We start from the raw sequence: 27,595 nt of genomic DNA on the forward strand, positions 1-27,595 counted from the left end.
AGAACTAGTCCCATGAACTAAAGAGCACCCCAGCTGTACGTCAGGAAGAACAGTTTTCTTAAGTATGAGGAAAAGCAAGACAGTGAGAAATACCCTTCACTGACACACACGCACACACACACACATCACATACACACCCTCTGCTGCCTCACATTACATGACACACACTCGCTCAGTGCAGTAGGAGAAAGAAAGCTCGGGGCAGATTTCCCTCTCGAGTCCAACACAGCAAAAATGCTAGGACTGACTAAAATCCTCTTTCTCGGCTACTGAAAGCTTCTCCTCAGACTTCGTCGAGGGAGCGGGTCCTTTTGGAGCTCTGAGTGTTAGGAGGAGAACAGGTTGGTGACTTTTCGATAGTCTGCATTACAGCCGCTGTAGAGAACGTGTTATTCAACCCACAGAGCCTGTCTGAACACATCCACAGAGTGTCTGTAGCTGTAATCTGCCACAGCGTCGGCTAATCAGTTGGCTGTACTGCAGCAGGAGCAGCATGGAGCCTCCTTCATTCACGACGTTTGTTTTGGGTCCCTTCGCCTGGGCTTCCTGATTTCTGGAGAACTGCTCTTTTTTCCCCAGCTTTCACACAGGCTGGCGTTTTTAATAATAATAATATTGATAATAATAATAATAATAATAAACTATTTGTCAGATGAAAGCAGGCTCAGTTGTGTGTTGTCTGACTTATGATAATGGTGCAAAAGGTTGTTGTCAACAGCTGAAGAGAATGTTTACAGTACTTCTGACTGTTTTCTTTCAGTATTGTGCAATATAAAGGGAGGGAATCTCAACACTGAAGATAAAAACAAAAACGAAGCAGATGGGTTTATGGAAAAACACCAATAGAGGCATTGCTGGCCTAAAACTAATATTTAATGTGTTGTCATGTATTTTTATTATTATTATTATTATTATTATTACTATATAATAGCACAGCCTTGCATCCCTCGGCTTCACCGGTTCGACAGAATTCACAATTTTGTATTCTTGTGTTTTCGTTTATCATGTTCCGTCACTACAATACCCAGCATGCAATACACAACTACATCATACAGCCATTGGGAATCCCCCCTTGGCAGTAAAGAAATGTTGACTTATAGCATAGCCATAGATGCAGAAGCTTGTAAATACAGCTGTGACTTTCAACTTCCAAGCAATAATTGTAGCTGTCTGGCTTCCTTCTGCATCAGCATTCTGCATTAGTGGTGCCACATTTAAAAAGTACTAAAACTATGAATGCTATGATATTTATTTAGTGTTTCACATACTGCACTGCACTAAATCCTATTAAACAGGGATTTTTATGCTCTGTTTGTAATTGAACATGCAGTTGGTCAATGTTCTTTAGTTATTGATATCCACAATATGCTCAGAAAAAATATTGTGACATAATGCGATAGAATTTATAAACATACAAACATAGCATAGACATGATGTAATGCAAAGTAGTTCATCACAATAATTGAATATTGTAATTTTGCCCATCCCTACATTTGCCTGCACAAGAGCACAACATTTTACTTAATGTTCCTAATTATTGGTCCCCAATAGCTTATCTACAAATGCTCAAATAGTAACCAAACTAATGAAATTCAGTTGATTATCAACAGCATCAGGCTTAGGACCAGGGTTAAGGGTAGGTTTAAGTTGAACTGAGGCTTAGGGTTAGAGCGAGTGTTAGGTTTAGGGATTAGGGATGCTAAATTGAATGTGATACGTATTTAATTGACTGTAAGTTAAAGCCAAGAGGAACATCTTCAATGCTTCTACAGTGGGCTAAAATAAAAGCATTACTTTGGGGGGATATTTCACAAAGCAGGATTTCTCAGTAAACTGCATAGTATATGGAGTTAAGTAATGTAAGAGTTTCATTTCTTTTGTCCTCATCTATAGGTGAAAGTGTGTATTTCATTTAAAACAACACATTATTGTATGTGGTAAGTACAGATTTGTGACCCCGAACCACTGGTGCTGTTTTGCTGAGCATTTATTTCTCTCTGCTTCCTTTTTTTCAGCTGGATGGAGGGAGAAGGAGGGTGTAAAGGAAATCCCAGTGCACTTGCGTCTGTGTCACTTCCCACTCCGAGAGAAAAACACCAGTCTGAAAGCGGAGATTGCTGCAGTTTGGTAGAGAGCCTGGAAGAGACGCATACGGACACTATGGGTCTGTCCACAGGTGACCAGGGAAAGGAAGCTCCACAGCCGGACAGCGCTGCTGTTGGCTTCACAGCCACTGAGCACATCTCCAGCACTAAGCTGTGCGGCTATCTCCACAAGCAGGGCGGCCCGCTCAAAGCCTGGAAGTACAGATGGTTCACCTACGAGGAGAAGAAGTGCCAGCTGTTCTACTATCGCACAGCACAAGACTTGAACCCGTTGGGCAGGGTGGAGTTGTGCAATGCCACATTCAGTTACCCACTGCAAGGAGAGGAGGGCACTTTCCACATTCAGACACCAGAACGCACATTTATACTCAAGGTAGGGTTTTAAAAAAACATAATCCTTTCATGGCAATTGATTTAATCCTATATAGACATTTATAAAAGCTTATTTCAACATAAGTTTTGTTCAGCCTTATGAACACTGGTAAAGTGTTATCAAAATTACTTGTAACAGAACCTCAAATCTCTGAAATGGTGAAAAGACATAATACACGTAATTTCTTCATTTTGATGACAACAAACCTTCCACTTCCATGAGGAAGAGAATTCTTCTGTGGGCTTGAGGAATGATGAATAAGGAGAGAGAAATCTGTTTTACAGAAATAAGTGTTTCTTGTGCGTTCATGTTTGGTTTCAGCTGCTCCCTTTTTCCTCAAACACAAGCCTTACAAGAATGGAATCATTTGCTCTGTACTGTGTGGCCCGATTTGGGGTTTGCGTAACAACAATCCGTTAGATTAAATTACTGCACCCACAATGAATTTATCACCACTCTGCCACGGAACGTATGTTTTGACCCTTTTCCCTTGTAAATTTCTCAATGCCTTATTTTAGCCAGACTGAAGCCAGTCTTATCCATATAGCTCACCCTCTCCCAGTTTGATTTCATTGTCAGAGATAACCATGTTCATAATGGTGTTTTTTCCTGCTCCTCATTGAACATCTTTCCTCTTCTCCCTGAGGGAGGCAGCCAGTGGGTCCTACAGAAGAATCACAACAAAAACAGTTACATATTAGCAGTGATGCTGAAGGCTTAGGTTACAGAATGCTTTATGTATTGCAGCTTTGCCTTATAGTTGAACATCTGAGATTAGCCTTTAATCTCATCTCTCAGACCACTTTCTCATCTCACTTTAACATGTGTGCTTTGAAATTTCACAAGACAGCTTTCTGTAATATAACACAGTAAATAAACAATGTAAAATCAATAGACAGATAAAAATAAATACAATAAAAATCCTTCTTTGTCATGATGGCAGACCTGACCTCCCTTTGAGCTCCCATACAGTGTTGCTATCTGTTAGACAAGGAAAGACTGAATTTGCATGTCCGCTTAATATTTGTTCAGCTGCAGAAGGCCATAATACGATTCATATCTAGTTGACGTGTAAATGTTTAGTGGTTGAACATTAACTCATCCATTGGAATAGGCTCAAGGGGATTTCTAGCATTCCTAATGTGACAGTGTCTTGAAACTGAAAGAAAGAATGATTGTGATCTGGAATGCATTACAGATCCAAAAGTGGCAGTGATATTTCTGTAGATTTCTCAGCTGTTTGTGTGTCACTCGCCGACTATTGCAGAGAGCCTGTAAACAACAACAGCAACCACTGTAATAGGGGTAGGTCATGTGGCAAAAAATGTAATATCATGATACTTCAAGACATTTTCATGGTACACGATATGTGTCTAGTTATACACTGTTTGGTGGAGGATGGATGATGGTCTGGAGCTGTTTTTCAGGGTTTGGGCTTGACTGCTTAGTTCCAGTGAAGGTAATGTTAATACAAAGACATTATAAACTATAAAATACTTCCAGTGTTGTGGCAACAGGTATAACCCAGGTAAAATCCCTTTGTCATCCATCAACATGGGTGAAACCCAAGAGCTTTTAGCTCAAATGAGAAACAATCACCAAAGATCACAGTTTCACAGCTGCAAACTTTAGTTGTATTTCAAGATGAACAGTGAGACACCACCCCCATGACCAGAAGAGTTCCACGAAAGAAGCCCTTCCTGAGACCAAGACACAAATCCCAGCATTTGAACTTTGTCAGGCAACATTGGAATTACAACTGGAATCATGTCTTGTGGTCAGATGCGACAAAAACTGAGCTTTCTGGCCATGCACACCATCGTCATGTTTGGCAAAAAAAAGGGGACAGAGTAGAACGAACGCCCACGGTAAAATATGGTGGTGCCTCTTTGATGCTTTGGGGTTGTTTTGCTGCCAGTGGTCCAGGGCCTCTTGTTAAGGTCAGTGGTGTAATGAATTCCATTTAATATCAGAACATTTTAGTTGAAAATCTGGTTGCCTCTGCCAGATGGCTGAAACTGGGTCATGCTTGGGTCTTCCAACAAGACAGTGATCCAAAGCACAGGTCAAAATCAACAAAGCCATGTTTTCAGCAACACAAAATTAAGGTTTTGCATTGGCCCTCTCAGTCTTCAGACTTGAGCCCAATTGAAAATCTGTGGTCTCAACTGAAGAGGGCCGTTCACAAGAGAAAACCCAAGAATCTCAGTGAGTTGGAAATGTTCTGCATGGAAGAGTTGTTAAAGATCCCTTCACAAATGCTCTTTAACCTTGTTAAACACTACAGAAAGAGGCTGAGTGCTGTCTTTTTTGGGTTAATTTTAGCTCATTTTCATGAAAGGGGCCTGTTGTTGAGTTGACTGTGTGTGTGTGTGTGTGTGTGTAAAACATGCAGTCATATGCAGAAGGCTGAACACCCCTGGCGTGAATATATATATATATATATATATATATAAATATGTGTGTGTGTGTGTGTGTGTGTTCGACGCTGTCAGAACGAAACCTTGTTATCTCCAAAATATACCTTTACAGGAAAAGGAAAAACATTCTTAACTTTTAATGGAAGTAAAGTGATTTTGGACCATTTCTGTTGGCTCATTCATCATGAAATTTTGAAACAAAACATAAAGGGCAACTGCCTTTTTCAAATTATGTCAAGAAATGGAAAACGACAAAAATGGAGATTTTCAACAGCAATGATATAAAAATATAAAAATGTGCCATACATTTTGCACGTTGTTATTTATGCACCAAAATATGCTAATTTGAGCAAATAAACAGTAATTGTGTTTTAAAGTGTGCAAAAGTGTGTTCTCTGTAGAGGATGCATTAATTTATTTTTACTTAGAAAATCAACAAAACATGTATTGTCCCCAGGGTTCACAAAACTTTTGCATGTGACTGTATTTTATATATAAACAGAGGCTATATGTCATCGCTGTCAGATCTAAATCTTGTAGCATATTTTTTTTGCTTTACATCTTTTGAAAACTCTTATATTTAAATGGTATAAAACATTTCATTATTAATGCACCAAATCACATGGACATGCATATGTGTGTATGTATTTTGCAGGCTGCAAATCGAGATGCTAAAATGTATTGGCTGCAGCAGCTGCAGTTGAGACGATGGCAGCACAGAGACCAGCTGAGTGCAGACTCCTCCCTGCCCACCTCAGAGAACGTCATACAGGATGGTCAGCAGCTCTTAGACACCTGCCCTGGTAAGACTAAAGAGAAAGAAAGCATCCAATTATAAGATCAGCAATAACAACATCACACATAAAGACACAGTGGCTCGATTAAGATGTCGTGACAGGCAAGTCTCGCTCTTGGATAATGCAGGGATTTTTTCAGGGATGTGAGACTTTTGCTGGTCAGTCTGCTGTATGATAGAGTAATATGTTAATAGAAAGCGAAAGCCTAACATGATCATACTTTTGGAATTGGATTATCAGGTTAGTCATGTTTTAAGCTGGCTGCTTCTTAAACTGTTGTGTAAATAGAAATTAAAGTACAGGGTAAAATTTCAGTAAAAGTCACTTCCGTTTTCTAAAGTTGCTCAATGGACCATGGAAAATACCTCAATGAGTGCTGGGATACAATGCTGTGAAAACGTACTTGCCCCTTTCCAATTTCTTCTATTTTTGCATATTTTTTCACACTTGAATGTTTCTGATCATCAGACTGCTTTTAATATTAGACAAAGATAACCAAAGGAAATACAAAATGCTGTTTTATAAATGATGATTTTATTTATTGAAGGAAAAATGCTGTTCAGCCCTACCTGGCTGTATGTAAAAAAGTATTGCTCCCTTAGCTACTAAATCAACCAGTTAGCCAAATTCAGTTTACTGTTGAATTCATTTGCACTAGAAACACCCAGGCATGAAGCAGGGTAGTAGGTCTCAAAAAGCAGCACATTATGCTATGTTTTAAAGAGATTAAACTACAGATGTGAAACAAAGTCACTGAAATCTACCAGTCTGGAACAGGTTACAAAGCCATTGCTAAGGCTCTAGGACTCGAATGAACCACAGGTAGAGCCATTATCCACAAATGGAGAAAAGCCTACCTGAATTTCACCAAGAGCACATCGATGACTCATCCACGAGGTCACAAAAGAACTCAAACAAACATCTAAAGAACTACAGGCCTCATTTGCTTCAGTTAAGGTCAGTTAATAAGAAAGATACTGGACAAAAATGGCATCCATGGGAGACTTGCAAGGTGCAAACCACCAAAAGAACACAAAGCTTGTCTTATATTTGCCAAAAAACATCTAGATGACCCCCAAGACTTTTGGGATAATATTCTGTGGACTGATGAGTCAAAAATGGAGCCTTTTGGAAGACATGGGTCCTGTTACATTTGGCTAACAGTGCATTCCACCATAACAACATCATATCAACAGTCAAACATGGTGGTTGTAGTGTGATGTTTTGGGGCTGCTTTACCTGGACGACTTGCCATAATTGATGGAACGATGAATTCTACTCTCTATCAGAAAATCATGAAGAAGAATGTCCACCTGTCAGTTTGTGACCTAAAGCTCAAGCGCAGTTGGGTTATGCAGCAGGACAATGAACCAAAGCACACAAGCAAGTCTACCCTTGAACAGCTCAGAAGAAACAAAATTAAAGTTTTGAAGTGGCTGAGTCAAAGTCCTGACTTCAATCCCTTTGAGATGCTGTGGCAAGACCTTAAACAGGCACATCATGTTCGGAAACCCTCCAATGTAGCCAAATTAAAACCAATTCTGCAAAGAAGAGTGGGCCGAAATTCCTCCATAGTGATGTAAAAGACTCATAGCAAGTTATTGCAAAGGTTTGATTGCAGTTGTTCCTGCCAAGGCTGGCACAACCAGTTATTAGGTTTAGGGGACAATTGCTTTTTCACATGGGTGCTATAGGTTTTGAATAAATCTTTATCTTCAATGAATCGAATAATCATTTAAAAGCTGCGTTTTCTGTTTATGCATGTTGTATTAAAATTAGTTGAATGATTTGAAACACTTAAATGTGACAAATTAGAAAAATAGAAGAAGCCAGGTGTAGGGCAAATACTTTTTCATAACACTATAGCTATGCTGGTCTCTGCAGACTTTTAAGTACACTACAGACATGCTTCTTTTTCAAGAAACTTCAAATTGTTGTTTGCCATGCTTTGTGTCTGTTATTACTCTGACTGATCTTTGTTTTGATGGTTTTGTTCAAGCGTCCTGACTCCAAAGGCAGTCAGAAACAAGAGAAGAGGTTTAGACCAAGATTATTCACAAAGCCATCAGTGCTATTTGGTAACACAAGCAGTTTGTCACTGTCAGAACAAACCCTCGCATCTCCAAAATGATACATTTACAAGTGAAAGAAAAACATTCTAGATCAATTTTATACCATTTCTATGGGTCCAAAAATGCAGATACAAGATTTTGTTCTGACAGCAAATTCTACACAAGATTGAGGTCACCATACACATTGCAACGCATTGGCTAGAGGGGTATAAAGACCCCCAGGATTAGGCTGTGGAGCAGTGGAACTGTGTTCTCTGAAGTGATGGGGCTCCGTCCAGTACTTTTGGGATGAATTGGAGTGGAGTTTGTGATCCAGAACTAATTATTGAACATCACTGTCTGATCTCACTGGCTGAGTCAAATCCTCACAGCAATGTTCCAACTTCTAGTGTCTTCATAGAAGAGGGAGAACAAATTCTCTATTAATTAACTCTTTCAGAAGAAACATTGGATGAGCAGGTGTCTTTTGGACTTTTGGACATATAGTGTGTATTTACCCATCAAGGGCGCATAATCTGGTAGTTTGTCTAATTATCTAATTGATGAAGAATTCAAACATTGATTGCTAAATAACATATAAATTCAACAACTGCTGTAATTCTCTATGAAATGTTACAATTGCATGAAATGATCTGTGCATATGTAAGATAGCACCTTAGTGAAGAAGCCAGACATGATTTGCTTTTGTAACTATAAGCTTTTAATGACAAAAAAGCCTGAAGTGGGCCCCATAAGGGATGTTCATTCAGTACCACTCCTTTAAAGTAAATGATGCAGTTCTGGTGTTAAGTTGTCCCAACTTCACTGTCCCCATACCTATGTTGGGCACTCTCTATTATATTGATAGTTGGGTCTCAGTGTATCGATACTATTTTTTAACTGTTGCAATATTATATTGTACAGATTTTTTTCTCCCACTCCAACTATTCACTCGTATACATGGTTACTCATACACATTACATCACTCATGTTCAAAGTACTGTAATCACCCCAAACTAGCCAAACCAGAAGGCATTGTTTACTTTTAAACTGCACTAGTTGGTGATGTGCTGGCCAAATATGGACTGACCAGGAGCCGTTGAGAGAGGAAGTGTGTCCGCTGGTATTATTCTGGAGGCCTGTGGAAAAGTGTACCCAGAGACACTGGGAAATCCCCTGTCAGCTCATAAGAATTAGAAGATTGTTGGCTGAGATCAGATCCTCACATGTGACCTACAGGCTTTTACAGTGAAAAGATGTTTGAGCACTTTCTTAACTGTCTCATGACTTGTCTCAGGAATCTTCCCTTCACCAGACTTCAACTGAGACCATCAGTCAGGCTTGTTTTGGGGAAAGTCTGAAACAGCTGTATCTGGTCAAACTGAAGTTTATCTGCAGTTTCTATCAGGGCGGCAGGAGGATGTGATTTCCTTGGGAGTTTTAGCCTTCTTGGAAAAGACTTTATATGTGTAACAACTTGTTGTTGTCAATTATCCACAGAGTTCCAGTAAATGCACGCCAAGTAATTTCTAATCTTGAGCAAATGGTTCATGAAAACAGTTGTGTGTTGGACGTTATTGATATCTCATGACTTTTTCCTCCACAAAAACTACACCTATACCAAAACTGTAAGTATGAGCCTGACTAAGCTACAGCACATATACAATCACATGTACAGACATCAGAGACCCTTTATTTATTTAATTTCCAGTCAAAATGGCCATTAAGTGTAGGTTGGTTGCTTTGCAGGAGATATTTCTGAAGAGGAAGAGGAAGGTTAAATGCACACACACACACACACACACGTGCATCTAAACTGCTTATCCTTCTGGGTCGCTGTGGGATGCTGGAGCCTATCCCAGCTGTCACTGGGCGGAAGGCAGGATACACCCTGGACAGGTCACCAGTCCATCGCAGGGCAGAAGTTTAAACAAGTTTTCCAAAAATAAGTTTTCCAAAACAGCAGTTCAAAAAAAGAATCAAAAGATGTTGACAAAATGACTCCTAACAACCATGCAAGAGCTGGTACACCACCACCATTGGTAAACATATTTGTGTTTACAGGGATTGTGAGAAGCAGAAAACACAACCAACTTCTCAGGCTGAACTTTGAAAATGTGGAAAAATATCCCTGGAGATTTCTTTAAAAAACTGAAAGCAAGCCTCTTCAAAAGAATGGAAGCTGTGATAAAGGCAAAGCGTGGACACACTAAAAACTGACAAAATTATATTAGATTTAGAAATACATGTTTTCTGCTTTTTTCATTTGGTGCTGAAAAATTAATAACGTTTACTTAATGGTCATTTTGCTTGGAAATTAAATAAATGAAGGGCAGTCTCTGACTTTGTAAGTGCCGTTAAAGAAAGTTCTTCTTGATTTTTATGTGACATCACAAAAACCAACACATTTATGTATATCCACCTATTCAGCCTCAACAGTTCCCACCTGTTTCTTATAAGGAACGCTTTAGGCCAGACTGCTTTTGGAATGAGCTAGCACCTACAGAGCACCCACTTAGTACAGAGGTCACATATATCAGTCTTAAAAATATAAGACTAGGATAAGTTTAGGATGTTAAGTAGGCTTTAAGCAGTGTGAGAAACAGCCTCTTGTGACCAAGAAAAGTACACGCAGTAAGGCAACTGATCCTGCATCAGCACTTTTCATCTGACATTTTTTGAATAGAAGCACGTTACCCCTCTTTTTATGCTGTTTGTCAGTGAACAGAAATGAAAAGCACACTTGCTTTTTGGCAGGCTGTTCAGGTTGCTATGAATGTGTTTTTAGGTGTTTCTCCTAGCAATGCCGCCCTGTCTTTGACTCAGCCCAGACAAGTTTAGAACAGCTTTTATTCATATAGGAATTTTGAGATTCTTTATTTGATATGTGGACGTGACCATTTTACTTTCATATGACCAGTCAAAGTTTGATTAAGCTTGCAGAGCAGTTTCTCATCATCTGTGGTTTGCACTATGTTAACTTGACTGTAATTGATTATTATTTTAGTATAATAAGTACGTTTGTGTGGACCATTCTACTGAAAAACAAAAACAACAACAAAAACATATATTGTGACTGGTCCTACACTGCTGTTCAGAGGTTTGGAGTCACTTGTCATATTAATAATCTTTATAATTGTATATTTAATAATAACATGGACAGTTTAGATTTGCCTTTAGATGTTATTCAGTAAGATAGGAGCAACAAGAAATTATTAAATGGTAAATAATATTCTATAATTATTTATAATCTTTTTTGTCAAGTTACTGGAGATTTAATCACCTCTTGAAATAAAAGGTGTTCTGAGTAGTTATTTACTATTTTATAAATGTATGTCTGAACACATGTCCCCCCCAGTTTCCTACTAATTATTTGAAACAAACAAATAGGACTGGCATATTAGATTTATTATATTGGTTTTATATCATTGAAAACTTTGGTTCCAAATGTTTGAACTGCAACTTGTTAATGTACTTTTTTGGATAGTTCTAAGGAATGACAGGGAATGCAAGAGCAGGGGTTTCTGACCCAGAAAAGCCTGATCAGTGGAGCTTCTTGGTGAAATCTGTGTTTGATTTTAAAAGCCCGATGGGAGTGATAGTGTTTGGCGTCCGTGGGTGTGGGCGGGTGCTGTGTAGAGTCAGAGCCGGAGTGCTGCTGCACTGCTTTGATGCTGTTCTGCACTGCTTGCAAATTGCATCCGTTTCCTGTATGTTGCCATCGAGCATGACAGATAGATGATACTTAACGATGAATCATGTCCCTTATGGACATGTTCTCCAGTAGTCCATGATTAGTGGATCTAATGAGGAACTGTAGATTTGCCACTTCCAGTCTAGCCTTGCCCATGTGCAAGCCCACTTTGACTGACGAAGAAGGATGGCTTTAACTGTCACATTGTGTAAAGGCACTGGGGTTACTGTAAATTATAACAGGGAGCACAACTGAAGGTTAAATTTCCTTTCATCATCCATAATACCTCATTGCCTGGGTTTAAGTGCACAGCTGCAGGAAAAGGGGGGGCGCATGGCAGTGACTATTACAGGAAGTGAAGCAACAAACACTGAGCTGCTCAAGCAGGTGGCCAGACGGAGGAACTGTGCCAATTATAACAGCTCTAAAAATGCATTTCATACCTGACCTATTACAGTTGCAGACTGAATGAAAGGCTCATTGTAGATTTATTCTGGGCCTACACTGTTGTTTAACTGATTGTACACTATAACTCAAAAGTTCAGTATCCCTTGGCCCATTAATAATTGTTGTTATTTTGTTCCATCATAGCTTATCCAGTGTAGATGATAACACTATCAGCTAGACACCAGAAGGTATTGTATTCAGTGTTTGATGTTTTGGGGAACAGTAAGAACTTTAAAATGTTAAAAATAGACTGTAATTGTCTATTTGCACTAATTCCTTCACATGTCATCAGCCTCACTTTTCTAAATGCGAGGCATTCTGGGTGTTAATTTTCTTATAACTTCATTTTCGATGTTATACGTTTCTCAATCATTATAGAGTCATCTATAGCTGTGTTTATCCTTCTGGACACATTGTGTCTTTATTTTTTATATCTTCATACTAACCTATGAATGTAACATAATAATAGTATAATTTTATAAATGTACAGTACACTATAAAAGTCAGAGACCACCCTTAATTTATTAAATATGGCCATTAAATACAAGTTATTCTTTTTTTCAGGAGATATTTCTGAGGAGATTAGATATTAGATAATCCACTTTCATAAGATAGAGGAAAGTCTGAAAGGATGTTTAGCTGTAAAAAAGCTGGAAATAGACAAAAAAGAAGAAGAAAACTTACAGATCACACAAAAAAGCTGTTGGTGTTCTGAGATCCAGATCTCAACATCACTGAATGTGTTTGGGATCATGAGAAGCAGAAAAAATGAGCAACTGTTAAGATTAAACTTTGGAGGTGTAGAAAAATACTCTTGCGGATTTCCCTGGAAATTAAATAAATAAATAGAGTGTAACTGTAACTGCAAATAAGTTGGTTATATATTGATAAAATGCTGGATTGCAAAATTTTGTATATTAGTGTACATATTTATATATGTATATTAGCTCTTTGCCTATATGTATGCTTATTTGGCTACATGTACAAAATTTTGTAAAGTAGCGTACATATTTTATGTGTATATTAATGTTTGGCCTATATATATGCTTATTTGGCTATATGTACCATATGCATATTAGTCTACACTGTTCATTTACATGCAAATGAATTATGTTTACATTCAAGTAGAAATCCAGCTATTTTAAACTACCTTTTGAGTTTGAGCTTTTAAGGCTGTTCCCTCAGTCAGAGCAGCACAGCAAAGACTCACAGCTGAGATGTTTGAGACATGTTGGGACGTGGCTGCGCCTCACCCTGTGTTACACAGGCGCACATGAGAACAGCATTTGGTGTCATTCATTAAGCTGAGAGAAGTTCTTCATTCTTATGGATTCTCTAAGCACTTTAGCTTTCAGTGTCAAATCAAATCAAATCAAATCAAATCAGATTTATTGTCACATCACAAGAGTACAGGGACACAGGTGAGTGAAAAACTTGAGTGCGAGTTCCACAAATTATGCAGAGAACAGTATTTACACATAGATAAACAAAACTATAGATAGGATAGAAGAATAGATAAAACCAATTTAACTAAAATATATACATATAATCTTACACAATAACTTAAAAATAATAATAATGTCATTCGTTTCCTTCTTATACCTTTTACAGTTTATATAGCTTGTCAGTTTGAATATAGGAGTGATGTCCTACTATATGCTGTGATCATCAAGTGGTTGCTGAAATTGGCTTTGCACCAGGTGCGTTTGACCTGAAGCAAAACTAAAAGACCACATTAAGGACAGTGAACTTAGTTGTAGATCATCTTCAGTGAAATAGTGCTTCAAAAAGTAGAAAGCTTAGCAAAAACAGCTTGAGTAGGAGTAAAACGCAGCACAGTATCAGACTTTAGCTCCTAATGTATATTATTCTGGAACCACATGGACTACAGTGCAAACTGTCTGAGTTTTCTGAAGAGGTGTAATAAAAGCTTGGTCCTGTCAGCAGGACCTGGTCATTTAAGGGGTTAAACACAAAAAGTGGACTACTCAGTGTGAATGGCTGAACTGGAACTGAGTGAAAGGTGGATTTCTTTTCTGTCAAATGTACTTAAGTAAAAGTTAAAGTATTATCATCTGAAAATAAGTAGTCAAGAACAAATTATTGACTACCCTCCTCTGACTGTATGCTTCTTCATAACTTTACACTCCTGTTGTTCAAAGTGCTGTAATGACTGCGTACTGCACATGCCATATGTTTTATTATTCGCATAGTAATGATTGAAAAAGTCTAATGGTCATACAAAGCCACCAACAGAGCTTTCCTGTTGTGGTGATGTGCTCCTTATTGTTTCACGCTTATGTGGGAGGCTCACCCCCTTTATGGTTTTATATTGTTTCTTCCTGACAATGCTGAGTTCAGACCATAATTAGGGCATGCAGCCAGATCGCAGCCAGATCACAGTTTGATGTTTTTTTTAATGTGTTTTTGTTGTAGCGAACTTCCTGCCCACAGTGAAGATTCCCCCAGGTCTGGTTGGGGAGGAAGCTGCTAATCTACCGGTGCAAAGCAACCCCCTCAACGTCTCCATCAAACACCCACTCATCGAGATACAGTGAGTGCAGCACTTCTACTGCAGCATCAGCCATTGTGGTTGAAAAACAGATTATTGCAGCATATAAAACAAAATTAGGGATGTGCTTTCTGACTAATTTCGATATTGTGATATCCAAAAGAGTTAATGAATGGATATCCAGTTAGTTGCAGGGAAGGAAAAAAGCAGCAATAAGGAGAAAATAGGTCAAAATTAGCATAAGGCTATATACTTACATTTTAAATGATATCATTTTAAAATTTTAAAACGTGTTTTATTCTACAACAGTACTTGGAGGAAAACGGTAGGTTTTCATGCTGGATGAATAACAGAAGCTGCCTCTTCACATGTGTGAACGAGCTAACACTAAAGCTTACTTAGCTATGTTAGCAGTACAACGTTGGATGCTGATGAGGACTAATCATCTTCTACACAAAGTAGTTTCTCCTCAGTGGGCAATGTGCCAAAGCCATGCAGGAGCTGACCACATGCTCTCTGCTGTCTTCATTACACAGCATAGGCAGTGTGCTCACATTAACACAGTTAATCACAGCAAAGTTTAACATAACATACATACTGGGGCATGAATATAAGCGAAACTGTCACATTTTGCGTTGCTTAATTGTTAGGCTCAATTTTCTTTCTCCCCATGATGTAATGCTGTGAATACCCGAATTTAATTCTAGCCAAAGTGAAGACTTAAGCATTTATAGTGCTGACACAATAATGTCCCACAGTTTCCCTGTAATTTTACTTTTGAGGAAGTTGTGCTTTGTATCCAGTCAGAAGCATTTGCCAGTTCTTTAAGATCAGAATTTAGTCTTTTTGAGTGACGTGATACTGTTACAGTTTTGAAGTCATGGTAAAAATGCTGAAAAAAGCTATTTAACATTTCAACTCCATTGCAGCATTACAGGATTATTCATGTTAATGTTTGTTAGTGATAAAGAATGTTTGATATCTTTAACTTGTTTTTCAATATCTCTGTTCAAAAAAGTAAAGATGCCATACCCGGTGTGTGTGTGTGTGTTACAGAAACTCGGTACACAGCTTGCTTCTTCGTCGGCCATCTCAAGAATTACGTCGGAGTGTGTTTTGGTTGGAATCTTTTACCACTGATACCCCCAAAACGGACTCCCCCAAAATTCCCCAATGCAACATACCCAGTAAGAACCATCACCCTACAATCACACCCTTAAACTGTTGGCTTCTTATTTAGTTATTAACCGTAATTTTATCAATCTTAATATTATTCAAAAACTACAGTAAATTAAACTACTATGAAACTAATATGCAAGTTGTGTAGGAATCCCCTGAGAAGTCCCTGAGACTTTAAGCGGTAAAAAACTGCTCTATCTGCAATAATGTATATACAGTTTATCTGTTGCACTTATTGCTCTGTGATTCAATGGATGTATTTATCTGCACTCTACTCTCCTGCAGCCATTGCAGTCTCTCCAGCCCCAATGTCACCTCAGAACCCATTTCAGTCTCCAGAGCCAGAGTGTGAGAGGCCAAATGAAGGCCTGCAGTTCCCAGGTTGCTCTCTGTCTCTGCCCAATGGGAAAAAGAAGAAATGCAACTCAGCCACCATGCCTGTTGACCGCAAAGAAGCAAGTGTCCTTGAACGCGCTTCCCGCCTCCAGCAGGAAAAACTGACTCTGGCTGAGGAGGTCAAAGCCCAGAAGGTGGAGATCACAGATGTTTCACAAGACCTCAGCATTTTGTGATACTTATGTTGTTCGAGAAGATAGTGTATGCTGGGGTAGCAGGGGTCCCCAGGCCTGATCTTGGAATTCCAGCATCCAGAGTCAGACACATTATTTTAATCAGAATTTATTGCTTTGTACATCACAATAACCAGTAACTTTAACATGCACTGCATTTTATGTCAGTACTGAGCAACACCACTATAAAGTGACTCATCTTAGAGACGCAAGGTATTTTTTTGTTTTTTTTAATGACAGCAACAACGAGCTGGATAAGGTTTTATTTTCTCAGGTGGGGCGGGTGCAGGGTGAGGGGGGTGGAGAGGATTTGAAGTTTAATTTGGCAGAAAGGTAGATCTTGACTGCTTTATCCATTCAATGAAACACTCCTAATGAAATCTAATCCTTTGCTCAGTTCTCTTCATGACACCATTCTCTATATGTGTTGCTAGGAGTTGGTGTGGCTGCTGCACAAAGCTCTGGAGGCGGCTCAGCTGGAGAAGCGTGCATGTGCTCAGTTTCTGGCAGCAGAGGGTGAGCAAGAGCGTCTGGAGATGCTGCGGCACGGCGAGCGCTGCGCTGCTGACCTGCGGGACCGGCTGGAGCAGCTGAGGCGCGAGAATGATACCCTACAGAGGAGCCTGAGCGAGCGGGATGCACACGTGGCCGAGCTGCAGGACAGCGTGAAGCTCCTCATGGAGAAGAACCAGGCCAAGCAGGAGGTCATCCTCAAACTCTCTGAACAAGTGGCGGCATGCATAGCTGACCCGCTGATTTCCTCTGAGTGCATCAGCACCCAAACCTTCAGACAACTCACACAGGAGCTGGACAGCCTCAAGGTGCGCTGAGGCTGATCATTAAAAACATAGTCATTTTTAAGGTTATAAGTGTCATCGTGCAATAAATGATTTATAGTCCTGTACAGTAGTTTTAGGTCACCTGAGAGATTTTTATCTAGGCAGTAAATGTATGTTACTTGTGGGTATTAGAATAAATACCCACAAGTAACAAAAAAGTTTCTTTTTTTCAAAAAAGGTTAATGTTTTGTATCATATGTAGTATTATTGTGAAGTTAGACTAACATATATTTGGTTCCTCTTCGTCTCTGTACATCCCAGACATTGCATGGATTTTTTAAGTTCCATCACCAGCACACCAGATTTCCGTTACTTGTTAGAAGCATTAAGCTTGTAGCTCCATTTCTTGGCTAATTGACTGCATTTTGGGATGAAGTAAACTTTAGCAAATTGGATTTTTCAGTAATCCTTTGATTAAGTATTTATTAGCTGAAGCATGTATTGGATGGTAACTGTAAATACTGGACTTCCTTGAGAAGGGCTTAGGTAATGGGTACACTAATACACTGACAAATTACAATTTTTTGTATTCATGTGTATTTATATTTAGTTTAATGTTTTGGTTTTTTGCCTATAATAAACATTTACTTCTGAGATTAGTAGCTTTAAATATATTTCTCTCATTTGGCTTAAGAGGTATTGCATTTCCTGACTTTAGGTTACCTGCTCCAGCTAATTAACTTCTTCAGAGGTTATTGATTGGCTGTTTCATATTTAGAGTTATGCAAGGGAGGGCTGTATGTCAGGTACAGGTTGGAACTGAACTCAGTGGGAAAGTAGATCCCCAAGAGGAGTGTTGGTAATCACTAATTCAGATTACTTCCCATTTTATTTAGCTTGGTTCCTGCCTGTAGCTTGTGCTCTTGGCTAAACTAAACATAGTCTCTACATGTGATTTTAAATCAGTTGCTTATTTAAATAAATGAATCAAATAAATCAAAAGTGCTACATCTAAAGTAAGAGGGAACTGGCTATTTAGCACAATGAGTCATGCATAATTATGCTCTATGACTTTTTTGATATATAGTTCTGGCAGCAGCGTTCAAATACAGTTAGAGTGCACTTACCTGGCTCATGTTACATTAAACACAGATCAGCCAAAATGAAAACAATAATTTGTCCGACTGCCGATTTCGTGTTTTAAGACAAAATCTGCTGATTCCAATCTTCGATTGTGCATCCCTAATAAACATCATAAAATGGTGTAAATGGTTATTTTAGCATGTATGTACAGTGTATTTTAAAAATAAAACTCATGAATGACTGCTTGTTGGCCCACTATGGTTCAAGCAGATTTGTGGTGGCACATTTAGAGCATGACCCAACTTATTTTTGAACACAGCATGTCTGTCTTGCCAAGCAGAGCAAATGGAGTAATGGTCCCTTTGTTAGTGTTGTGAGGTAACAGCCTGATCCCTGGAAACAGTTGTAACACATACAGTGTTACTTTGTCTAGGAGGACCTTAACTTTCTCAGTGAGTAGGCCATTGTGCTGCTTACTTTTATTGGTAACATGATTTGTTTCTGGTGTGTTTCAGGATGACATAGAAGCTTATAAGACCCAGAACAAGTTCCTAAACTCTGAGATCTATCAGCTGACCAGACTGTGGCAGAACAGCTCAGAACAGGAGAAAAGTCTTATGGTGAAGGTAAGAGCCCTTTACATCACTTGGTAGGCCTGTCACAGTTATTACATAATCGCCTGAAAACACTTACTTGAGCTGATCGCAGTTATTTTCCATAATTGTTAGCCTTCACAATTCATGTTGCACAAACAGAATGTGAATGGGGTGGGTTGGATTGAGACAAATACATGTAAATGAAAGAAAGCAGAAAATGTGTTTATTAAGACGCATCATGAGTCTTATGAAAGCAACAACAGTTCTAACTTCTGACTTGTGCTTCAACACTTTTAGAGGACAGTGGTGAGTCATATTTGCATATTTGATCTCAAGTTTCTGTCATCATTTGGGAGCTAAGTATCAACAGCTAGGAAGCAAGATAGCTAATTGGCCAGTTTGGCCATTTTAGGCTGGTTCTGAACTGCTAGTATCAAAGCTCTAGCTTTTGGTTTTAGAACCTACTAAAATTAAGTGACCACTTAACAGCCACTGTGATGTAACACAAACATCACACTCAATTAAATGGGTATTTAACACATGATGATAAAATCGACCTAATAGACTTAATTTACAGCTGCTTTTTGACAGTCCAGTATTGGCTACATTGAAGGGTTTAGTTGAACAAGAGATCATCTGTATGTGTGTGTGTGTGTGTGTGTGTGTGTGTCAGTGTGCCTATCTGGAGGCCAGCAACTGTCAGATGGAGAGTCGGTACCTGGGGGTCCTAAGAAAACTTCAGGAGAACAAAGAGCTGACTGCAGCTCAGAGAGACACTGTGAGGACGCTAATAGAGGATGCGCTGCAGGAAAACCTGAAAGACGCTATCAAATTCAACAGTGTCAGGTGAAAAAACAGACTTTTCTGGATAAAACTCTATAAGAACACTAGAAAGCTTTACATAATCTAACCATGATTGTTTTGCTTTAACTCCTGTAAATCTCTAAGTAATCTAAGTAATCCTGTTTCTAAACAGGGGTGTCAACTCCAGTCTTGGAGGGTCACAGCACTGCTGTTCAGCTATTTAACAAAGTCTTAGTTGAATTTGGTGTGTAAAGCACTATTTGAGCTGGATTAGTTTTATCTCCAGGGGTTCTGTAATGTAATTTGTAAGGGCTTTGACTTAAGGGATAAAGTTCCTGTGCAATTTCACCCAGTTACCATAGATGACTTGAATTAATTGCTCATAGCCCTGATGTTTATATTAGTGTTATATGTCAGGTACAGCGCTCAATTATGAAAACATGTTGCATGGCTATCTAGGTGTGACGATACATATTGTTATTGTGATTTTATTACATGTTGTTATTGTGCGTCACAGTATGTGTTTCAGAGCATATTGTGGATACTGTCAGTACTTAAAGAGCACTAATCAACGGCATGTTTCATTACAAAGAGAGCATAATTGGTCTTGTTTATTTGAATTTAGTACAGTACAGTGTGTGAAATGCTGAATGAAATGCACGTTACTCTTGACAGTATTTTTAAAGATGGTGCAGCTCCTTCTTTTTTAGTTAGTTCCAATGCATCAAACCTCAGAAAAACTAAATATAGTGATAGATGTAATGTGTTGTCAAAAATCTTCAAGTATCATGATGTTATTTTAGACATATTGCCCATCCCATACATGTGTATTGCAGGTTTTGTTATTACATTACCATAAATTCAGTTCAAACAGGACTTCTATTGCTGAGGAAGCATTCACTAAATTACAGAGGGCTGTTAACTAAGGAATTATCACTTGTCAGAAAAACTACAGACTTTCTTACTGAAATCAAATCACAGATCTCATTTGTAGTCATTTACAGTACCTCCCCAGTTTAAACTAATCCAGCATGAATAGGGAAAAGGGGAAAATTGTAATCACTGCAGGACTGTTGCTCTAAACAACATGTTCTAAAATAAATGCTGAAATTTACTACTCAGAGGTACCTGTGAGACTGAGCAATTCAGTGTTGATACTGACACTTCCTTAGGGAGTATGATGAGTATGGCTTTAAGCTCATCCCTGACTATGAGGTGGAGGACATGAGGCTGCTGTCTAAGATCCAGGCTCTGGAGATCCGCTCCAACAACCTGCTCAACCAGGATGTAGGGGACAGGTCAGTACTGGCCCGCTGGACGCAGTACCTAGGCGGACGCTCCCCAGATGATCTTTCCTCTACTCTGGAGCTAAAGGTTCTCCTGCGGTGGGGCATCCCACGTGAGTACCGGCGGCGAGTGTGGCGCTGGATGGTGCGGACCTTGACCCGCTCGCTCCAGGAGCGACACCCAAACCTCTTCAAGCAGCTGTGCAAGAAGAGCCGCAACACGCCACACCCGGCGTCCAGACAGATCCAGCTGGACCTGCACCGCACACTGACCACCAATCAGCACTTCTCCTCCCCCTCCAGCCCAGCCTTGGAGCAGCTCCATCGGGTCTTGCTCGCTTTCGCCTGGCAGAAACCCCACCGTCGGCTACTGCCAGGGACTCAACAGGTACATGGTTTCACCCACACACTAAAATGGTTTATATGAATCCCTTATGGTCCAGGATTACCCCTGCCTTGCTTAGTTTGGTTTCCACACATAACTGATCCTGCAAATCAACTAGTTTAAAGCCTAGAGTTATTATTGCCATTTTTCTGTCTTTGATTCACATTATACAGTTATTTATGTGTATATGCCTCATGAATTATATAGTTATGAAGTTAATTACCTTTGATTTAACAGTCTAAATTGGCAGGTTCAAGTCTGCATTTCCAACCATTTTCAATTTGTTTCAATGTCAAATGAATATGCACCCTTTAAAGAAATAATGAAAATGTAGAAAGAGGTGTTTCCGTGCCTTCCTGAGTTGAACTGTGTGTGTTAGAGCAGGAAAAAATAAAACATTTGCAGGATTTGGGATCTTTAGGATCAGGGATGACAACTGGCTAGATATAATCCACCAAAGCTGCTCCTGTAACCAACAGTTAAGAAGTCAACTGAAAAGTCAGTTCAGTCAAGGCGAACCCTTGTGGTCCCAAAAGTAAAATTACAAGTTTTTCCACCCCTGTTTGCAACCACACCTGCTAATCATTACAAAGTCATTACACACAAAGTCATGCATAATGGCATACACTTGATTCAAACAGCAGCACAGGCCAAATGATTTACTCATAGAGACGGAAATAGCGTTAGTTTACTGGCTTTTCTCAGAACTTGCATTTGCTGTTGGCTAAATTCTCACGTTGGCTAAATTCCTAAGGTGACCTCATGCAATACAATCATATGGAAAAATTTGAAAGGATGTGTTTTGAGAGGAGGAAAATTTAACAGGATGTGCTACATTTTTTCACTTAAACAAAATATGTTATTTGACTTCTGGTGAAGAAAAGTGAAAAAAGTAAAAAAGGTTAACACATCCTCTACAGAGAACAAACTCTTTCTGCATTTTTCTGCATATAAAATGTGCCATAACTTTTGCAGAGGCAACACTTTGTTTTTATTTTCCCCTAGTATGTTAAATTCAGTAAATAAACCATAATTGTGCATGAAACTCTACAGAAGTGTGTTCTCTGAAGAGGTTAACTGATTTTCACTTAGAAAATCAACAAAATATGAATTTGACCAGGGGTGCCAAATGTTTTTATGCAACTGTATGTAAGCATGCGGGGTAGCACAGTCATCTTCACTGTTTGTTATGTTTTTGCCATCCTGATGTTTTCATCAGCCTTGTACATTTTTTTTATTTTTTTTCATAACTCTGTATTCTTGTTCAATTAAGGATGGAAGGTTTAGGTGATCAGGCAAGTGTTAGAAGGTATAAATGCTGACTTCACTCTTCTGATTGTATAATGATGTTTTGACTTCTCTAAAGCTGAAATAGCAGCTTTCTGAGTCTGGCCATCTTTAGTTACTGCAGTCCTAGTGTACTGGCTCAGTATTGCTCTGCTTTGACCAGCATATCAGACCTTAGTTTAGCAGAGCATATCAAAGGAAATCCTGACATCTAGTGGTCACTCTCAACAATAATATGCCCTTAATTTTATGGTCCCAGCATGAAACTTACACTGAAGAAATCTTATACTGGAATTGCATACAGCATGTGAATGTATGTGTGACATGATGTCTCCAGGCTGGCTGCTCTCGCCTTGCTGGTGCTGCAGAATGAGGAAGACGCTTTCTGGTGCCTGGTGGCCATAGTGCAGTTTCTCATGCCTCAGGACTACTACACCAAAACTTTACTGGGCTCTCAGGTACCCATGTGTGGAAAACAGACTCTTACTTTTCAAGATCATTCATGAAAAGGCATATTTTGATCACACCTCCCTCCCTGCAGGCAGATCAGCGTGTGTTTAAGGAGTTTATGGCAGAGAAGTTGCCACGGCTGGTTGCCCATCTGGAGGAGCACAATGTGGATGTGTCCCTCGTCACCTTTAACTGGTTCATGGTGGTGTTTGTAGAGAGTCTGCCCAGTGACATTCTTCTTAAAGTCTGGGACGCCTTCTTATCCGAAGGCACCAAGGTACAACACGGTGCCCCAATCAGCTGCCACACCGTTCACTCCCAAGATTTACTCATGGTTTAAATTCATCGTCTTGTTACGTTACAATATTAACTGGAGGTCCTACATTAATGTACTAACTATACAAGTACTAACACTGTGCATTCATTTATTCACAGGTGATATTTCGTTATGCACTTGCTCTTTTCAAATACAAGGAGGAGGACATCTTAAAGATCCATGACAGCGTGGAAATCTATCAGTACCTCCGTTTCTTCACCAAAACAGTCACAGACAGCAGGTGAGCAGACATTGATAGTAATTGTGATAGTGATAGGACAGCCAAACCTTTAAAAGGATGATAGTTTTCCAGTTGAAAACAACGTTGTCGGGCTGATGCAATACCATCAATATCCGGAACACACATAGATACGGTTAATGGTAACTAGGTCATAACACAGTATTCATGGATGTCATAATTTGATACATCACGAGGCAACACAGTATCTCAGCTTGATCACATTGGTTCATTTTCTCATCTATACCAACCTTAAGAAATAGAAACAGGCCTTTCACAGGTACCACCACCTTTGATAGATAGTAGATAATTCATCCACATTGATTGATGCAGTAGTAGTTTAGTGATTTCCTGCTCTAACACACCCAATCCAGCTATGTAGTTAATTAGCAAGCTTTTTACCCAGCTGAGTTGAAGTTGTTACACTATGTGGCAAACATAAGTGGACACCTGACCATCACACCTAAATGGGCTTGTTGTTCTAAACCTTGGCGATTAATATAACCTCTTGTAGCTGTAACAGCCTTCGCTCCTCTGTAGAGGCTTTTCACAAGATGTTGGAGTGAGTCTGTGGGAATTTGTGCCCATTCAGTCAAAAGAGCATTTGTGTTGGATGATGGACAAGAAAGCCATCATCATTACCCTTCACTGGAACTAAGGGGCCCAAACCCTGAAAAACAGCCCCAGACCATTATCGCAGCCCCACCTAACTTTAAATTTGTCCATCAGACTGCCAGATAGTGAAGTGTGATTTATAACTCCAGAGAACGTTTCCAATGCTCCAGAGCCCAGTGGCGGTGTGTTTTACACCACTGCAGTGGTCTTACACTTGTGCACACCTGCTTAGCCATAGAAACCCATTTCATGAAGCTCCTGATGGACAGTTCTTGTGTTGCTTCCAGAGGCAGTTTGGAACTATGGAGTGAGTGATGCAACAGGTAGTGAGTGATGCTACATGCTTTATCACTCAGCAGCCTCTGTGAGTTTGTGTGGCGTACTGCTTCATGGCTGAACTGTTGTTGCTCTTAGATACTTCCATTTCACAATAATGGCACTTAGAGGGCAGATCTAATAGGGCAGAATTTCATGAACTGACAGCCACATTTAAAGTCACTGAATTCTTCAGTATGGCCCTTTATACTGCTTGTGTTTGTTTACAGAGATACATGGCTTTGTGTTTGATTTTGTACAACTGTCAGCAGTGTGTGTGGCTGAAACACCTGAACACAATAATTAAGAGGGGTGTCCACATACTTTTGGCCATATAGTGTATGTTAGTGTGCAGGGCAGGGGTACCCCAGGACCAGGACAAGGAACCACTGTATACTAGAAAAATAAGTATGAGTAAACAAATAAATAAATAGTTAGATATCGGTATAGCATCACTGCAAATTCATGACAAATGGCATCATTGTTGAACTAATTAATCATAGTACAGATCTAGAAGAGTTGTTCCATTTGCCCCAGATTGCGTTTTAAAAAATATTTAATTCTTGGCCTTTAAATGTCTCCTGTTTCTTTAGCCTCATGTCAACCAAGAGGAACCATGAAAAAATGCACCTGCTGACCTCTCCAATATAGGTCACTCTGAGCCTCACTGCTTCCTTCCTCTCCGCCACTTTGTTTCAGCACAGTCTCAGAGCTGTAGACAGTGTTGCTATTTTTACACTGAAGACAGACTCCAGCATGTATAATTCACTAAGCTCACACACAGCACAGAGCCCAACACACATGCCAGTTATAGGAGTTATGGCCAAGCATGCAGTGAGCAGAGAAAGACATGAAGTGTATTTGGGTCACATCACTGCGCTCCTCCTTTGTCTCAAACTCTGAAATGAATGGTGCTTATAGGGCTGTGAAAATGTCTGATCAAAGCATGATATTCCTTCAAGTAGCTGACGCGCAGACTGAGTCTGAGAGTGTTTCAGAGCTGTCTGTCAGCAGCAGAGAGCATTTTATTTAACATGCAGATAATCTAACTTTCTCTTTTGATCTGTTGCCGCCTAGAAAGCATTATCTACATTTTGTAGATGCTCTTATCCAATTTACTATTTTAATTTTGTTTCAAATGTAGGCAAATGTAGCGTTAGGGGTCTTGCCCAAGGTCTCTAACTGGTTTAGCATGGTTTTCTCATAGAACAGTGGTAGCAGCCATTTTGAAGCCTGAATTTTATTTCTAAGCATAGCAGTTTGTCATGTAGTGTCTGAGCCCGCATTAACTTAGCATGGATTGAGGTAGTAGTAGGTGGTATATGAGTTTTGCCATAACTGATATATATACCAGAATGCCACAAATAAGCACAGATAACGTGACATACAAAGAGAACAAAACAAGCCAACATTAGACGCTTCTGTTCTCTCTTGTTGCACTGCCGGGGCCTTGTGCTCAAAACTGTAATGACTGTGAATGACTGTAGTATGTTACAATTTCCATCAGTGTCTGACGTTCAGATGCACAAGTGTATGGAATACACACATAAGACGGATGATTTGAGGAATTCGAGAAAGCTGAAGTTGGCTTTTTATTCAAATTTCCTGTTCCGCCTATAGTGCTGCAGTTTAGGCCTCTGTACAGGTGCCACTAACTGCTGCTCCATTTAAGGTGGAACAGAAAATTTGAAGAGAAAGCTTACGAATAAGAAGCCAACTTTAGCCTAATAGAAATTCAGATGGAAATTACTATAAATATTTAAGATTTACATTAATTTTAAAAAATGTTTCTTATTAAAAAGTGAAGGGCACTCCAGAATAATAAGCCACTTTTAACCTACAAAAATAGGTTACTTAAGCATCTGAAATGGTTTTGTATGAAAATATATGTATACCATGATATATATACCGAAACCATCATCAGTTTTCATTACACTGTGATATAGATTTTGGGCCGTACTGCCCACTACTTGTTTGAGGCAAGTGTGTAATAATTTAAGCATGCAATTTGATTTATGCTAGTTGGTGGGTTATAAGCTTCCATTACTTGTAGCTTTGTAGCTCCAAAAAAGAAGCATTTTTTTATCTTGGCTGATGGACTACATTTGGGATAAAATTGTGTACATTTTTTAACTATTCCATTTGAAAGAATCTAAATTTCGAATTCTGTATGGCGGCATTTCTAATCCTTTTTTTGCTGAACATTCACAGGAAGTTGACGAGCATCGCCTTCGAGGATCTAAACCCGTTCCCGATGAAACTTTTGCGTAACCGGCGGACTTTGCACCTCCAACGCCTGCAGGCTGAGCTCAGAGAGCTGGAGAAACTGCAGAAAGAGTATGCTTCAGAGAGCACCCAGCGCAAGGACAAGGACATAGACTTAATCACCAGTGAGGATGATGATGATGTATAGAAAGTTACACTTATGTATGAGAGGGCTCAGGGCAGGGATGAAGATTCACATACAATTACCAAAGTCTGTCTTACACATACAGACAAGACAAAGACCTGAACAACAAATACAGTGTGGGTATGCAAAAGCATGCACTCACACACCAACAGCCAACAACAGTCCAGAGATATGCATAGTAGACATTAGTGTTTCTTTTTGCTACTGAGGACTCTTTGGCCTGCACAGTTTGAATTATTCCATGCTTCAACACACCTGAATCAGCTCATGAAGAGCTCAATAATCAGTTGATGAGGTGGATCGTGTGTTCTGGGGCAGAGAATGATTCAAACTGTTCAGGGCAGTGGGTCCTCTGGAGCAGCAATAAGAAACATTGCGATACGCACATAAAATCATATACAGCCATGGAGCTAGGCCAATATGGAAGACTGTGGGGATTCTCTTTGCTGTACTATTCACCTGCATACTTCAGACATCAGGGGTCTTGAAGATGTAGGAAAAAATAGCATAGGCTAAAAGTGAGAAAAAGGACTGTGACATAGTGAACCGAAAAACCGAAAGTGGGGTTCACCAGTAGAGGGCATTAGACTCTATGACGTGCAATAATATTTGGCACTGTAAACGAGTTGGTACAGTCAATAAATGTACGTAATCTGCTTCCTCATCCAAAAAACAAACAAACAGAAATCCTTCCTGACTTTAATCGTCCCTCTGGAATCATAAAACGCATTCATGAAGCTTTCCCTCATTAACATTCCAATACCAAAGATTCTCCTGTTTTGAACTCACAGTATAATAGGACACACACTGAATGTCACAAATGTATCTCAGTTGGAAAAAAAAAAAAGCTTTTATACTTCAGCACTTATAATAATTTTATACTA

At 39.4% G+C, this 27,595-nt stretch overlaps 1 protein-coding gene across 1 annotated transcript; it reads left to right on the forward strand.

The window, feature by feature from the left end:
• Window positions 1–112: 112 nt before the first annotated feature.
• tbc1d2 (TBC1 domain family, member 2) lies at window positions 113–27,595 on the forward strand. Its single transcript, XM_036575748.1, is given in 15 exon segments — window positions 113–341; window positions 2,016–2,478; window positions 5,554–5,701; window positions 14,324–14,441; window positions 15,456–15,586; window positions 15,864–16,108; window positions 16,582–16,968; window positions 18,525–18,635; window positions 19,279–19,451; window positions 20,582–21,047; window positions 21,049–21,083; window positions 22,705–22,825; window positions 22,909–23,094; window positions 23,253–23,374; window positions 26,513–27,595. Coding segments are annotated over 14 exon segments (2,904 nt in total). The 5' UTR covers window positions 113–341; window positions 2,016–2,019; the 3' UTR covers window positions 26,715–27,595.

The sequence above is a fragment of the Colossoma macropomum genome, unplaced genomic scaffold, assembly GCF_904425465.1.
Source record: "Colossoma macropomum unplaced genomic scaffold, Colossoma_macropomum, whole genome shotgun sequence".
In the NCBI taxonomy this organism is placed as follows: Eukaryota; Metazoa; Chordata; class Actinopteri; order Characiformes; family Serrasalmidae; genus Colossoma; species Colossoma macropomum.